General features: G+C 51.5%; 1 protein-coding gene across 1 annotated transcript in view; it reads right to left on the bottom strand.

Moving 5' to 3' along the window:
• LOC141309775 (uncharacterized) overlaps positions 1–13,627 on the bottom strand; it is a 36,721-nt gene extending 23,094 nt beyond the window's left edge. Inside the window, exons 1-2 of the mRNA XM_073832555.1 lie at positions 13,600–13,627; positions 259–356 (exon numbers count right to left, since the gene is read on the bottom strand). Of these exons, the coding sequence (XP_073688656.1) occupies positions 259–356; positions 13,600–13,627 (126 nt within the window). The remainder of the gene's footprint in view (positions 1–258; positions 357–13,599) is intronic.
• Between the last annotated feature and the right edge of the window lie 255 nt (positions 13,628–13,882).

Here is a 13,882-nt window from a genome sequence, read left to right as displayed (position 1 = left end):
CGAACGCTCCAAATAACACCTCAATGCTCTCACGGGGCAGAGGGGATTAAAGCCTTGGTCTTGCTCCGAGGGGGGAAGTGCCAAGAGAGAGATAACCTGGTCTCTAAACGGTGTTGAGAGACTCTTAGGTACATAGCCGCATCTCGGCTTCAGGATGACTTTAGAGTCATTTGGCCCGAATTCTAGGCATACAGGATTTATGGATAGAGCCTGTAGGTCGCCCATACGCTTGACTGATGCCAATGCTAGTAGCAGGGCAGTTTTTAGCGTTAGAGGTCGAAGGTCAACAGACTGCAGCGGCTCAAATGGAGGGCTCTTCAGAGCTCTCAGCACTGTGGGTAGGTCCCAAGTAGGAACTGTGACGGGGCGAGGAGGGTTGAGCCTTCTCGACCCCTTCAGAAAGCGAACGATCAGATCGTTCTTTCCCACAGACTGACCGTCCATAGGGACATGAAATGCCGCTATGGCCGCCACATAAACCCTGAGCGTGGAGGGAGAGCGTCCCTTGTCCAACAGCTCCTGAAGAAATGACAAAATCAATGATATGTCACACAAACTCGGGTCTGCACCGTGGGTGGAACACCAGGCGGAAAAGACAGACCACTTGAGTCCATAGAGTCGCCTGGTAGAGGGTGCTCTGGCCTCAGAAATAGTATTTAAAACGGTCTCTGGGAGATCTAAAGGCTCCCGTCGAGAGACCAGACGTGCAGCGCCCACAGTTCCGGTTGGGGGTGCCAAAGCGTTTTGTTCGCCTGCGTTAAGAGATCTCGTCTCAACGGAACAGGCCACGGTGCTGATGACAGCAGCCGGTGGAGATCTGGGAACCAATGTTGGTTCTGCCAGAAGGGGGCCACTAGCAGGATTTTGAGTCTCTGTTCCCTGACCCGCCTGACTACGTGTGGTATCAGGGCGATCGGGGGAAAAGCATATAACAGGAGATTGGGCCAGTCGTGGGCCAATGCATCCTGCTCCTTTGAAAAATAAATTGGGCAGTGACAATTGTCTTTTGAGGCGAACAGGTCTACCTGAGCCTTGCCAAAGACTGCCCATATTTCCTGAATCGTCTGGGGATGAAGCATCCATTCGTCTGAGGAGACGTTGCTCCGAGACAGCATGTCTGCTCCTTGATTCAGCCTGCCAGGCACATGAGTTGCTCTGAGCGAGCGAAAGTTGAGCTGAGCCCATCGCAAGAGACGTTCCACTAATGTGAAAAAGCGTCTCGACGAAAGACCTCCCTGGTGATTTATGTACGATACCACCGTCATGTTGTCCGAGCGGACTAAGACGTGGTGTCCCTTTAAGACTGGCAGAAGTGTATGGAGGCCTAAACACACTGCTAGCATTTCTAGGCAGTTGATGTGAAGGCGTTTTTCGGCTTCTGACCACTGGCCGAATGCCGGCTGGCCATCGCACAGAGCTCCCCAACCTGAGTTGGACGCATCTGTCGAGACCATCTTCCTTCTGCACGCCATGTCCAGGGGAACGCCCTGTTCCATCCAAGAAAAATTCTTCCAAGGAGTCAGCGCTGTGACACAGGTCTGATCTACCTTGATGCGCAGGCGTCCTAGACGCCAGGCCTGAGGCGGAACTTTCGGTTTCAACCAGTACTGCAGAGGGCGCATTTGAAGTAGGCCCAGCTGGAGTACTGGAGATGCTGAAGCCATAAGACCCAGCATCTTCTGAAAAGCTTTGAGAGGGCGAAGGGCTCCGATTTTGAAGGAGGCCGCGAGCTTTCGGATGGCTTGAGCTCGCTGCGGCGCAACCATTGCCTTCATTTGAATGGAGTCGAAAACTGCTCCCAGGAACGCAATACGTTGGCTGGGAGACAGAGTGCTCTTGGCAAAATTGACCCTGAGTCCTAGGCATTGCAAGTGGCTGAGGATCACGGATCTGTGATGTATTAGCTCGTTCTCTGACTGGGCCAGGATGAGCCAGTCGTCGAGGTAGTTCAAGACGCGGATTCCCTTCTGCCTCAGGGGGGAAAGAGCCGCGTCCATGCACTTCGTAAATGTGCGAGGAGCTAGAGACAGTCCGAACGGAAGGACTGTATATTGATAGGCCGCTCCCTCGAAGGCAAATCTCAAGAATTGCCTGTGGTGGGGGGCAATCTGGATGTGAAAGTATGCATCTTTCAGATCCAGCGAGCAAAACCAGTCCTTTGTGCGTATGTGCGAAAGGATCTGTTTTAGCATGAGCATTTTGAATGGCCGTCTCATGAGGGCGCAATTCAAACGCCTGAGGTCGAGGATGGGCCTCAGACCGCCATCCTTTTTTGGGACGAGGAAGTAGCGGCTGTAAAAGCCTGACTCGCTCTGTGCTGGGGGAACCGTTTCCACGGCACCTTTTGCCAGCAGATTCCTCACCTCTGTACGCAAAACCTCTATGTTTTTGCTGTGAACTGAGGTGGAGACCACTCCGCGAAAGCGGGGTGGTCTTCGAGCGAACTGCAGTGTATAACCTCGTTCTATTATGCCCATAACCCATTTCGACACCCCGGGGATGGCTTTCCAAGCCTCGGCCCGTGTGCTGAGGGGTTGCATTGGTTTGAGCGGTTGGGTGCCGCTTAACAACTCTGGAAGAGGAAATTTGCTCTCTTTTTGAAAATGTTTGTTTTTTATTTTTTCCGCTATCACAGCGGTAAGCTGTAAGGGCGCTGACAGAAAGGGCCCGTGAGTTACAGCCAGTTTGTTTGGAAACATGCAGCGCTCTGAACCCGGAACAGAACGGGGTGTTTGGAGGCTGAAGAGAGACATCTTGGGGGCTGGTCCGGCTCTGGCGAGACTTGACCCCTTCCTCTTCCTGTTTTTTAAATCAGGAAGACGCTGGAGGCGCCTGGTCCAACACGACCTTGGGTCGGGGTCCCTGACGTCTAGGGAAAGGGTAGCGTCTGGCCGAGCGGGAGCGATGACGTGGCTCCACCTGGGGGGCTGGCTGAGCAGCTGGCGGGGCGGTCTTTGCAGGCTGCTGAGTCGGCGCCGGTTTGGGGCGACTAGGAGCCGTTGCAGAGCTTGTGCGCTTTGGCAGGAAGTGTCGCATAGCCTGGGACGACTTCTGAGCGGCGGTGAAGCGCTCCGCAAACCCCTCTACTGCTGGACCGAACAGACCGGTAGGAGAGATGGGGGAGTCAAGGAAGGCGACCTTGTCAGCGTCCTTGATCTCCGTCAGGTTTAGCCACAGGTGGCGCTCCAGCACCACCAAGCTGGCCATCGATCTGCCAATCGCCTGTGCCGTCATCTTAGTAGCACGCAACGCCAGGTCGGTCGCGCTGCGTAGTTCACGGAACGCAGCGTCATCTATGCCAGCCTCATCCATACTGCGGAGGAGTTTCGCTTGATAGACTTGGAGGACCGCCATTGAGTGCAGCGCTGATGCTGCCTGTCCAGCCGAAGAATAAGCACGTCCAGCGAGAGCTGAAGTAGTTCTGCATGGCTTGGACGGGTGAGTCGCCTTTGCCTTCCAGCCGATGGCAGTGGGCGGGCACAAATGCGCGGCCACAGACTCATCCAGGGGGGGCAACTTGTCATATCCTTTCTCTTCGGCGCCGTCAACCGTCGTGAGGGCGGAGGAAGAAGAGGTACGAAGGCGGGCGGAGTACGGAGCGCGCCAGGATTTAGAGATCTCACCGTGAACTTCCGGGAAGAACGGTGAGGCTCGCTGACGAGGGGCTTGGCGGCGCCCCGGCAGGAACCATTCGTCCAAACGACTCCGTACAGGCTCCTCAGGAGGAGACCAATCCAGTCCCAGCTCTTCAACAGCCTTAGATAGAACGCGGAAGAGTTCGGCGTCCATACCAGCGCTGGCGGAGCTGGGTTGAACAGATGGAAAGGGGGCGGGGTCTTGCGGCGAGCCCGACAACTCCTCTCCATCAGATGCAGCCAGAGACATGCTGTCATCCATGGCTTCCTCCTCACTCACTCCAAAAGAAACCAGATCGTTCGCGGCAGCCGAGGGATTTTGGTCTGGATGAGTGAAGAGAACGGGAAATTCCTCTTCATGTGGTGAAGGTGAGGCACGCGGGGGATCAGCCGGCGTGAGCTCACCAATCACCGTGCGCCGAGTCACTCTGCCCCGCTGCTTTTTCTTCACAGGCTCTTGTGAAGAAGAAAGCGGGAGGGCGCGAGGGGCGGGGCTGCTCTCTGAAAAGAAACCGAGCCGCGAGCGCAAAGAGGCGAGACTCATGTCCCCGCAATGGGAACAATCTGTCTCAGCGAGCGCAGCCTCGGCATGGGCGGAGCCCAAACACGAGACGCACTCAGCGTGACTATCGACAGCGTGCAGAGGGGCTCTGCACGAGCAACAGAAACGCCGTGGCATTTGCAACAACGCCAATGAAATTTGCTCTTTTGGAATATGCTCTTCTATCGCCGGATCGCGGCAGGGAATCACTGTCAGCTGCTTGAAGCGTCAAAACCGACGAGCAGGCGGATCCGCTGCGAGGCTCTTCAACGGCGAGAGGCTTCTTTCTCGAGCGAAGGTCAGTCAGTGTCAGCGAAGATGTGAAGTCGTCGCTGAAGGAGAAGGATCTGAGATCCTGTGGCAAAATGCACGCTTATATAGCCGAATTCTCCGCCCCTTTTGGCGCGTTCGGGCGCGAATCATTGCCACAGGCTCGTGCAGCTCCGCTGCCGAGCCATTGGTTTGTTTTCATCTCACTGCACAAACCAATGGTCGTGCAGTTACACTGCGTTATTGAAATACTTCAGTCTCAGGAGAAAAAGGAGCTTTTTCCCCATAAGCGTCTTAACGACGCAGTACGAGTGTAGTATCGACAGGGAACAGCGTTTCAGCGCAGAACAAAGTTGGTTCAGGCAATGCAAGCTGAATCTCTGTCCCACTTTAAATTTACACTCTATGCATGAATAAAACCTATTTTGCAACACAGAGAAACATATCTGAAAGTGTTAGAAGTGTTTTGCATGATTTTTGAAGTTAGACCCTGAAATGTCAGAAAACAGCGTTTCAGTGCAGAACAAAGTTGGTTCAGGCAATGCAAGCTGAATCTCTGTCCCACTTTAAATTTACACTCTGTGCATGAATAAAAGCTATTTTGCAACACAGAGAAACATATATGAAGGTGTTAGAAGTGTTTTGCATGATTTTTGAAGTTAGACCCTGAAATGTCAGAAAACAGCGTTTCAGTGCAGAACAAAGTTGGTTCAGGCAATGCAAGCTGAATCTCTGTCCCACTTTAAATTTACACTCTGTGCATGAATAAAACCTATTTTGCAACACAGAGAAACATATCTGAAGGTGTTAGAAGTGTTTTGCATGATTTTTGAAGTTAGACCCTGAAATGTCAGAAAACAGCTTTTCAGCGCAGAACAAAGTTGGTTCAGGCAATGCAAGCTGAATCTCTGTCCCACTTTAAATTTGCAGTCTGTGCATGAATAAAAGCTATTTTGCAACACAGAGAAACGTATCTGAAGGTGTTAGAAGTGTTTTGCATGATTTTTGAAGTTAGACCCTGAAATATCAGAAAACTGCTTTTCAGCGCAGAACAAAGTTGGTTCTGGCAATGCAAGCTGAATCTCTGTCCCACTTTAAATTTGCAGTCTGTGCATGAATAAAACCTATTTTGCAACACAGAGAAACATATCTGAAGGTGTTAGAAGTGTTTTGCATGATTTTTGAAGTTAGACCCTGAAATGTCAGAAAACAGCGTTTCAGCGCAGAACAAAGTTGGTTCAGGCAATGCAAGCTGAATCTCTGTCCCACTTTAAATTTACACTCTGTGCATGAATAAAAGCTATTTTGCAACACAGAGAAACATATCTGAAGGTGTTAGAAGTGTTTTGCATGATTTTTGAAGTTAGACCCTGAAATGTCAGAAAACAGCTTTTCAGCGCAGAACAAAGTTGGTTCAGGCAATGCAAGCTGAATCTCGGTCCCACTTTAACTTTGCAGTCTGTGCATGAATAAAACCTATTTTGCAACACAGAGAAACATATCTGAAGGTGTTAGAAGTGTTTTGCATGATTTTTGAAGTTAGACCCTGAAATGTCAGAAAACAGCGTTTCAGCGGAGAACAAAGTTGGTTCAGGCAATGCAAGCTGAATCTCTGTCCCACTTTAAATTTACACTCTGTGCAAGAATAAAAGCTATTTTGCAACACAGAGAAACATATCTGAAGGTGTTAGAAGTGTTTTGCATGATTTTTGAAGTTAGACCCTGAAATGTCAGAAAACAGCGTTTCAGCGCAGAACAAAGTTGGTTCAGGCAATGCAAGCTGAATCTCTGTCCCACTTTAAATTTGCAGTCTGTGCATGAATAAAAGCTATTTTGCAACACAGAGAAACATATCTGAAGGTGTTAGAAGTGTTTTGCATGATTTTTGAAGTTAGACCCTGAAATGTCAGAAAACAGCGTTTCAGCGCAGAACAAAGTTGGTTCAGGCAATGCAAGCTGAATCTCTGTCCCACTTTAAATTTACACTCTGTGCATGAATAAAAGCTATTTTGCAACACAGAGAAACATATCTGAAGGTGTTAGAAGTGTTTTGCATGATTTTTGAAGTTAGACCCTGAAATGTCAGAAAACAGCTTTTCAGCGCAGAACAAAGTTGGTTCAGGCAATGCAAGCTGAATCTCGGTCCCACTTTAAAGGAGAACTCCGGTGTGATATTGACCTAAAGTGTATTGAATCATGATACCGAGTGTGAACGTACCTTGCATATTTCATCTCGGTTTGTGTCCAGCTGTCCGAAATCTGGGGTCAGTTAGCCGATGCTCACAACAGGTTGTCAATGAAAGTCAATCGGGCATCGAAGGAGCCATGTAAATAAATCACTGTTTTACGCCATTTACGAGGCACAAAGTAGCTCCACACTTCATCGGTAGACTTCCTAGGGCCCTGACATTTAAAACGAGACATTGAGAACTCAGAAAAAGCACCGGTAGTTTATTTACAAGAAGATTTATACAGACATCTTCCACCAGGAACAGAGCAGTCGCCGCCATCTTAAATGTAGTCACGATAAATCGAGTGTGGAGCACCAATGAATTTATCAGGTTATCAACGTATCAGGTTGTAGTTTCCTTCGTGCTCGACACTCGACTTATCGTGACTACATTTAAGATGGCGGCGACTGCTCTGTTCCTGGTGGAAGATGTCTGTATAAATCTTCTTGTAAATAAACTACCGGTGCTTTTTCTGAGTTCTCAATGTCTCGTTTTAAATGTCAGGGCCCTAGGAAGTCTACCGATGAAGTGTGGAGCTACTTTGTGCCTCGTAAATGGCGTAAAACAGTGATTTATTTACATGGCTCCTTCGATGCCCGATTGACTTTCATTGACAAGCTGTTGTGAGCATCGGCTAACTGACCCCAGATTTCGGACAGCTGGACACAAACCGAGATGAAATATGCAAGGTACGTTCACACTCGGTATCATGATTCAATACACTTTAGGTCAATATCACACCGGAGTTCTCCTTTAACTTTGCAGTCTGTGCATGAATAAAACCTATTTTGCAACACAGAGAAACATATCTGAAGGTGAAGTGTTTTGCATGATTTTTGAAGTTAGACCCTGAAATGTCAGAAAACAGCGTTTCAGCGCAGAACAAAGTTGGTTCAGGCAATGCAAGCTGAATCTCTGTCCCACTTTAAATTTACACTCTGTGCATGAATAAAAGCTATTTTGCAACACAGAGAAACATATCTGAAAGTGTTAGAAGTGTTTTGCATGATTTTTGAAGTTAGACCCTGAAATGTCAGAAAACGTACTCGGTTACTTTCGTAACCTCGGTTCCCTGAGATACGGGAACGAGTACTGCGTCTGAAAGACGCTTATGGGAAAAGCTCCTTTTCTCCTGAGACTGAAGCATTTCAATAACGCAGTGTAACTGCACGGCCATTGGTTCGTGCAGTGTTAAAGAAACGAACCAATGGCTCGGCAGCGGAGATGCACAAACCTATGGCGATGATTCGCGCCCGATCGCGCCAAAAGGGGCGGAGCATCTGGCTATATAAGCGAGCATTTCGCCATAGGGAACTCAGGTACTTCGACTGAAGCGACGACTGAGTCGTGCAGCTACCTAGCACGGCCAGCAACGCAGTACTCGTTCCCGTATCTCAGGGAACCGAGGTTACGAAAGTAACCGAGTACGTTCCCTTTCGATACTTTCACTCGTACTGCGTCTGAAAGACGCTTATGGGGAACCAGTACAATCCCGCCGTTGCTAAGGTAGAGGAACGACTAACATGACCCTAGCACTAAAGGGCTAATAAGGGCCAATTTGTTCGATCAGATAGCCTGATAAACATCCGTTCCAAGGAATAAGTACACTTGGAGCTCCACAGAGGCCAAGATGCACTATATATAACATACTGGTAACAACATACCACTATGTGGAAAGGACCCGAGTCTGTAAGACTGGAACGTCCAAGTTATAGAATCTAGCAAATGTGGACGGTGAGGCCCAGCCTGCCGCCGCACAAATTTCTGCAATGGAAACCCCACTAGACCACGCCCAAGACGAGGCGATGCCCCTAGTCGAATGGGCCCTTACTCCCATGGGACATTGTAGGCCCAAAGAGGAGTAAGCCAGCGTGATGGCTTCCACAATCCATCTGGATAATCTCTGTTTTGTGACCGAACACCCCTTGGTGCGGCCACCAAAACATACAAACAGCTGTTCTGACTGCCTAAAAGGGGCAGAACGCTCCATATAACATCTCAGAGCCCTGACAGGGCAGAGAGGGTTAAATCCCTGGTCTTGCTCCGCAGGAGGAAGAGCCAAAAGGGAAATAATCTGGTCTCTAAAGGGTGTAGAGAGACTTTTGGGAACATACCCACGCCTTGGCTTCAGGATGACCTTGGAGTCATTTGGCCCGAATTCCAAGCAAACGGGGCTCACAGAGAGCGCCTGTAAATCACCCATGCGTTTGACTGATGCTAATGCCAATAGCAGGGCAGTCTTCAACGTCAGGGGGCGAAGGCCTATGGACTGAAGCGGTTCGAAGGGAGGGCTTTTCAGGGCCCTCAATACTGTGGGTAAGTCCCAGGACGGAACCGTGACGGGGCGAGGGGGATTAAGCCGCCTTGACCCCTTTAAAAAACGAACGACCAAGTCGTTTCTTCCCACAGATTGACCGTTTACCAGGTCATGGAATACCGCTATAGCTGCAACATAGACCTTGAGCGTAGAAGGGGATCTCCCCTTATCCAACAGCTCTTGCAAGAAGGACAATATCACAGATATGTCACATAAAATTGGGTCCGTACCGCGGGTGGAACACCAGGCGGAAAAGACAGACCACTTGAGATCGTAGAGCCGCCTCGTAGAGGGTGCTCTAGCTTGTGAAATAGTACTCAAAACCGACTCAGGGAGACTTAAAGGCTCCCGTCTAGAGCCCAAACGTGCAGCGCCCACAATTCCGGTTGGGGGTGCCATATCGTTCTGTTCGCCTGTGTTAAGAGATCTCGTCTCAGTGGCACGGCCCATGGTGCTCTTGAGAGCAGCCTGGGAAGATCTGGAAACCAATGCTGGTTCTGCCAGAATGGAGCCACTAACAGGACTTTGAGTTTCTGTTCCCGCACTCGCCTGATGACTTGTGGCAGCAGAGCGATAGGAGGGAATGCGTATAACAGGAGATTGGGCCATTCTTGGGTCAATGCGTCCTGTTCCTTCGAAAAATAAATTGGGCAGTGATGATTGTCTTTTGAGGCGAAAAGATCTACTCGCGCCTTGCCAAAGACAGCCCATATTTGCTGAACCGTGTGAGGGTGAAGCGTCCATTCGTCTGAGGAGACGTTGCTCCGAGACAACATGTCTGCTCCCTGGTTCAGTTTGCCTGGCACATGCGTCGCTCTTAGAGAGCGGAAGTGCAGCTGAGCCCATGTCAGGAGACGTTCTACCATCGTAAATAGACGTCTCGACGAGAGGCCCCCTTGGTGATTTATGAAGGACACCACTGTCATGCTGTCCGAATGGACTAAGACATGGTGACCCTTCAGTGCAGGTAGAAGGGTGTGAAGGCCTAAACATACTGCTAGCATTTCCAAGCAGTTGATGTGAAGGCGACTCTCCGCTTTCGACCATAGGCCGAAAGCAGGCTGGCCGTCGCACAGCGCCCCCCAACCTAAGTTGGAGGCGTCTGTCGAGACCGCTTTCCTTCTGACCACCAAGTCCAGGGGAACGCCCTGTTCCATCCATTGAGCGCACCTCCAAGGAGCCAGGGCTGCTATACAGGCCCGATCTACCTTGATGCGCTGGCGTCCCAAACGCCACGCTTGAGGAGGAACCTTTGGTTTCAACCAGAACTGCAGGGGTGCGCATTTGAAGCAGACCCAACTGAAGTACTGGAGATGCTGAGGCCATAAGGCCGAGCATCTTCTGAAAAATCTTGAGTGGGCGAAGGGCTCCTATTTTGAAGGAAGCCGCGAGCCTGCGAATGGCTTGGGCTCTCTGCGGCGCAACTGCTGCCTTCATTTGACGTGAGTCGAAAACTGCTCCCAGGAGCGCAATGCGTTGGCTGGGAGACAGCACGCTCTTGGCAAAATTGACCTTGAGTCCTAGGCACTCTAAGTGGCTGAGGATTAAGGCTCTGTGGTGTGTTAGCTCGCTCTCTGACTGGGCTAGGATGAGCCAGTCGTCCAGATAGTTCAGGACGCGGATTCCCATCTGTCTCAGAGGGGAAAGTGCTGCGTCCATGCACTTTGTAAACGTGCGAGGGGCTAACGACAGTCCGAACGGAAGGACTGTATATTGATATGCCACTCCCTCGAAGGCGAATCTCAAGAATTGCCTGTGATGGGGGGCGATCTGAATGTGGAAGTATGCATCCTTCAGATCCAGTGAACAAAACCAGTCCCCTTTGCGTATCTGCGAGAGGATCTGTTTTAGTGTAAGCATTCTGAACGGCCGTCTCATGAGGGCGCGATTCAGCTGTCTGAGGTCGAGGATGGGACGTAGGCCGCCATCCTTCTTTGGAACGAGGAAGTAACGGCTGTAAAAACCTGACTCGCTCTGTGTTGGGGGGACCGTTTCCACGGCGCCCTTGGCCAACAGATTCTTTACCTCTAATCGCAAGACGTCTGCGTCTTTGCTGCGAACTGAGGTGGTGATCACACCATGAAAGCGAGGAGGTCTTCGAGCGAACTGGAGTACATAGCCTCGTTCTATTATACCCAAAACCCATTTTGACACTCCGGGGATGGCTTGCCATGCCACGGATCGTGTCGCTAGGGGCTGAAAGCATTGGAAGAGGAAATTTGCTCTTTTCTTGAAAATGTTTGTTTTTTATTTTTCCCGCTATCACAGCGGTTTGCTGTAAGGGCGCTGATACAAAGGGCCCGTGAGTTACAGCTACATTGTTTACAAACATGAGTTCCCTTACACTCGGAACAGAACGGAGTGTAGAAGGGTTCAAAAGAGGCACTTTGGGGGCTGGTCCGGCTGCTGCGAGACTTGGCCCCTCCCTCTTCCTGCTGTTGAGATCAGGAAGATGCTGGCGGCGCCTGGTCCAACACCACTCTTGGCCGAGGTCCCTGGCGCTTGGGGAAGGGAAAGCGCTTGGCTGGGCGTGAACGTGGACGGAGCTCCGTCTGAGGAGCTGGTTGCGCAGCTGGGGGCGTGGCTTTTGCAGGCTGCTGAGTCGGCGCCGGCTTGGGGCGACTAGGAGCCGTTGCGGAGCTTGAGCGTTTTGGCAGAAAGTGTCGCATGGCTTGGGACGATTTCTGCGCCGCGGTGAAGCGCTCCGCGAAACCCTCAACAGCTGGGCCGAACAGGCCGGTCGGCGAGATGGGGGAGTCAAGGAAGGCGACCTTATCCGCGTCCTTAATCTCCGTAAGGTTAAGCCACAAGTGGCGCTCCAGCACCACTAAACTGGCCATCGATCGCCCGATCGCCTGAGCCGTCATCTTCGTGGCGCGTAACGCCAAATCCGTAGCGCTACGTATTTCTCTGAGCGGGGAATCGTCCAGGCTCAACTCGTCCAGACCGCGGAGGAGCTTTGCTTGGTACACCTGGAGTACCGCCATAGAGTGAAGCGCTGAAGCTGCCTGTCCAGCAGACGAATACGCTCGTCCAGCGAGGGTAGAGGTCGTCCTGCAAGGCTTAGACGGGTGTGACGCCCTCGCCTTCCAACCGATAGCGGTGGGCGGGCAAAGGTGCGCAGCAACTGACTCGTCCAGCGGGGGCAGCTTCTCGTAGCCCTTTTCCTCGGCGCCGTCGACCGTAGTGAGGGCAGCAGAAGAGGAAGTATGGAGGCGGGCTGAGTATGGAGCACGCCAGGACTTAGAAATTTCGTCATGGACTTCGGGGAAGAATGGCGAAGCTCGCTGACGAGGGGCCTGGCGGCGCCCCGGCAGAAACCATTCGTCCAACCGGCTCCTAGAGGGCTCCTCGGGAGGAGACCATTGAAGATCCAGCTCCTCGACAGCTTTAGATAGGACACGGAACAGTTCGGCGTCCATACCGGCGCTGGCGGCGCTGGATTGCGCAGACGGCAAGGGGGCGGGGTCATGGGAAGAGCCCGACAACTCCTCTGCGTCAGATGCGGCCAATGACATGCTGTCATCCTCGCATTCACTTCCTCCGAAGGAGACCAGATCGCTCGCAGCCGCAGAGGGACGCTGGTCAGGATGCAGGAAGAGAACTGGTGATTCCTCTCCATGTGGTGAAGGCGAGGCACGCGGGGTCTGAGCCGGCGTGAGCTCGCCTGTCACCGCGCTCTTAGCTCTCCTGCCCCGCTGCTTCTTCCTAGCAGGCTCTTGCGAGGAAGTAAGCGGGAGGGCGTGAGAAGCGGCGTCGCTCTCTGAAAAGAAAGCTAGCCGCGAGCGGAGGGAAGTGAGACTCATATTCCCGCAATGGGAACATTCCGTCTCATTGAGCGCAGCCTCAGCGTGGGCGTGACCCAGGCACGAGACGCACTCAGCGTGAGTGTCAGCGGCGTGCAGAGGGGCTCTGCACGAGCGACAAAAACGCTGTGGCATTTGAAACAACGCCGTAGAAATTTGCTCTTAATTTGCTCTTTTAGATGTTCGCCGGATAGCAGCAGGGAATCAGCTCCGGAGCGTCAATCCGCCGAGCAGTGAGGATCCGCTGCGAGGCTCGTCAACGGCGAAGAAGAGGCTTGCTTGAGCGAAGTCTGCGTAGTCAGTCTCTGCGAAGATCAGAAGTCGTCGCTGAAGAAGAAGGATCTGAGTTCCCTATGGCGAAATGCTCGCTTATATAGCCAGATGCTCCGCCCCTTTTGGCGCGATCGGGCGCGAATCATCGCCATAGGTTTGTGCATCTCCGCTGCCGAGCCATTGGTTCGTTTCTTTAACACTGCACGAACCAATGGCCGTGCAGTTACACTGCGTTATTGAAATGCTTCAGTCTCAGGAGAAAAGGAGCTTTTCCCATAAGCGTCTTTCAGACGCAGTACGAGTGAAAGTATCGAAAGGGAACAGCTTTTCAGCGCAGAACAAAGTTGGTTCAGGCAATGCAAGCTGAATCTCGGTCCCACTTTAACTTTGCAGTCTGTGCATGAATAAAACCTATTTTGCAACACAGAGAAACATATCTGAAGGTGTTAGAAGTGTACTGTACTGTGGCCAACCAGGACACCTTCGGGCACAATGTCCGACGCGAGCCCCTCGGCGTCCTAACAACCGGGTAAGCCATGTTCCTCTGACTCCATCATTACTTCTAGATGTATGCATAGTAATTCAGAATCGTCAGATTAGGACCAAGGCTTTAGTTGATTCGGGAGCTGCGGGCAATTTTATTGACAGAGACTTTGCTAACCGTAACCGCATTTCTCTTATTCCATGTGAACCCCCCATGGCTGTGGCAGCCCTCGACGGACGACCACTAGGGGCTGGAAGAATTCACTTCACCACCCAGCACCTCACTCTGATCACCAGCTCACTGCACCAGGAATCTATACAGCTTC

Source organism: Garra rufa, unplaced genomic scaffold (assembly GCF_049309525.1).
Source record: "Garra rufa unplaced genomic scaffold, GarRuf1.0 hap1_unplaced_003, whole genome shotgun sequence".
NCBI classification, from domain to species: domain Eukaryota; kingdom Metazoa; phylum Chordata; class Actinopteri; order Cypriniformes; family Cyprinidae; genus Garra; species Garra rufa.
Note: the sequence above shows the minus strand (reverse complement) of the source record. Positions and strands in the feature narration are given on the sequence as shown.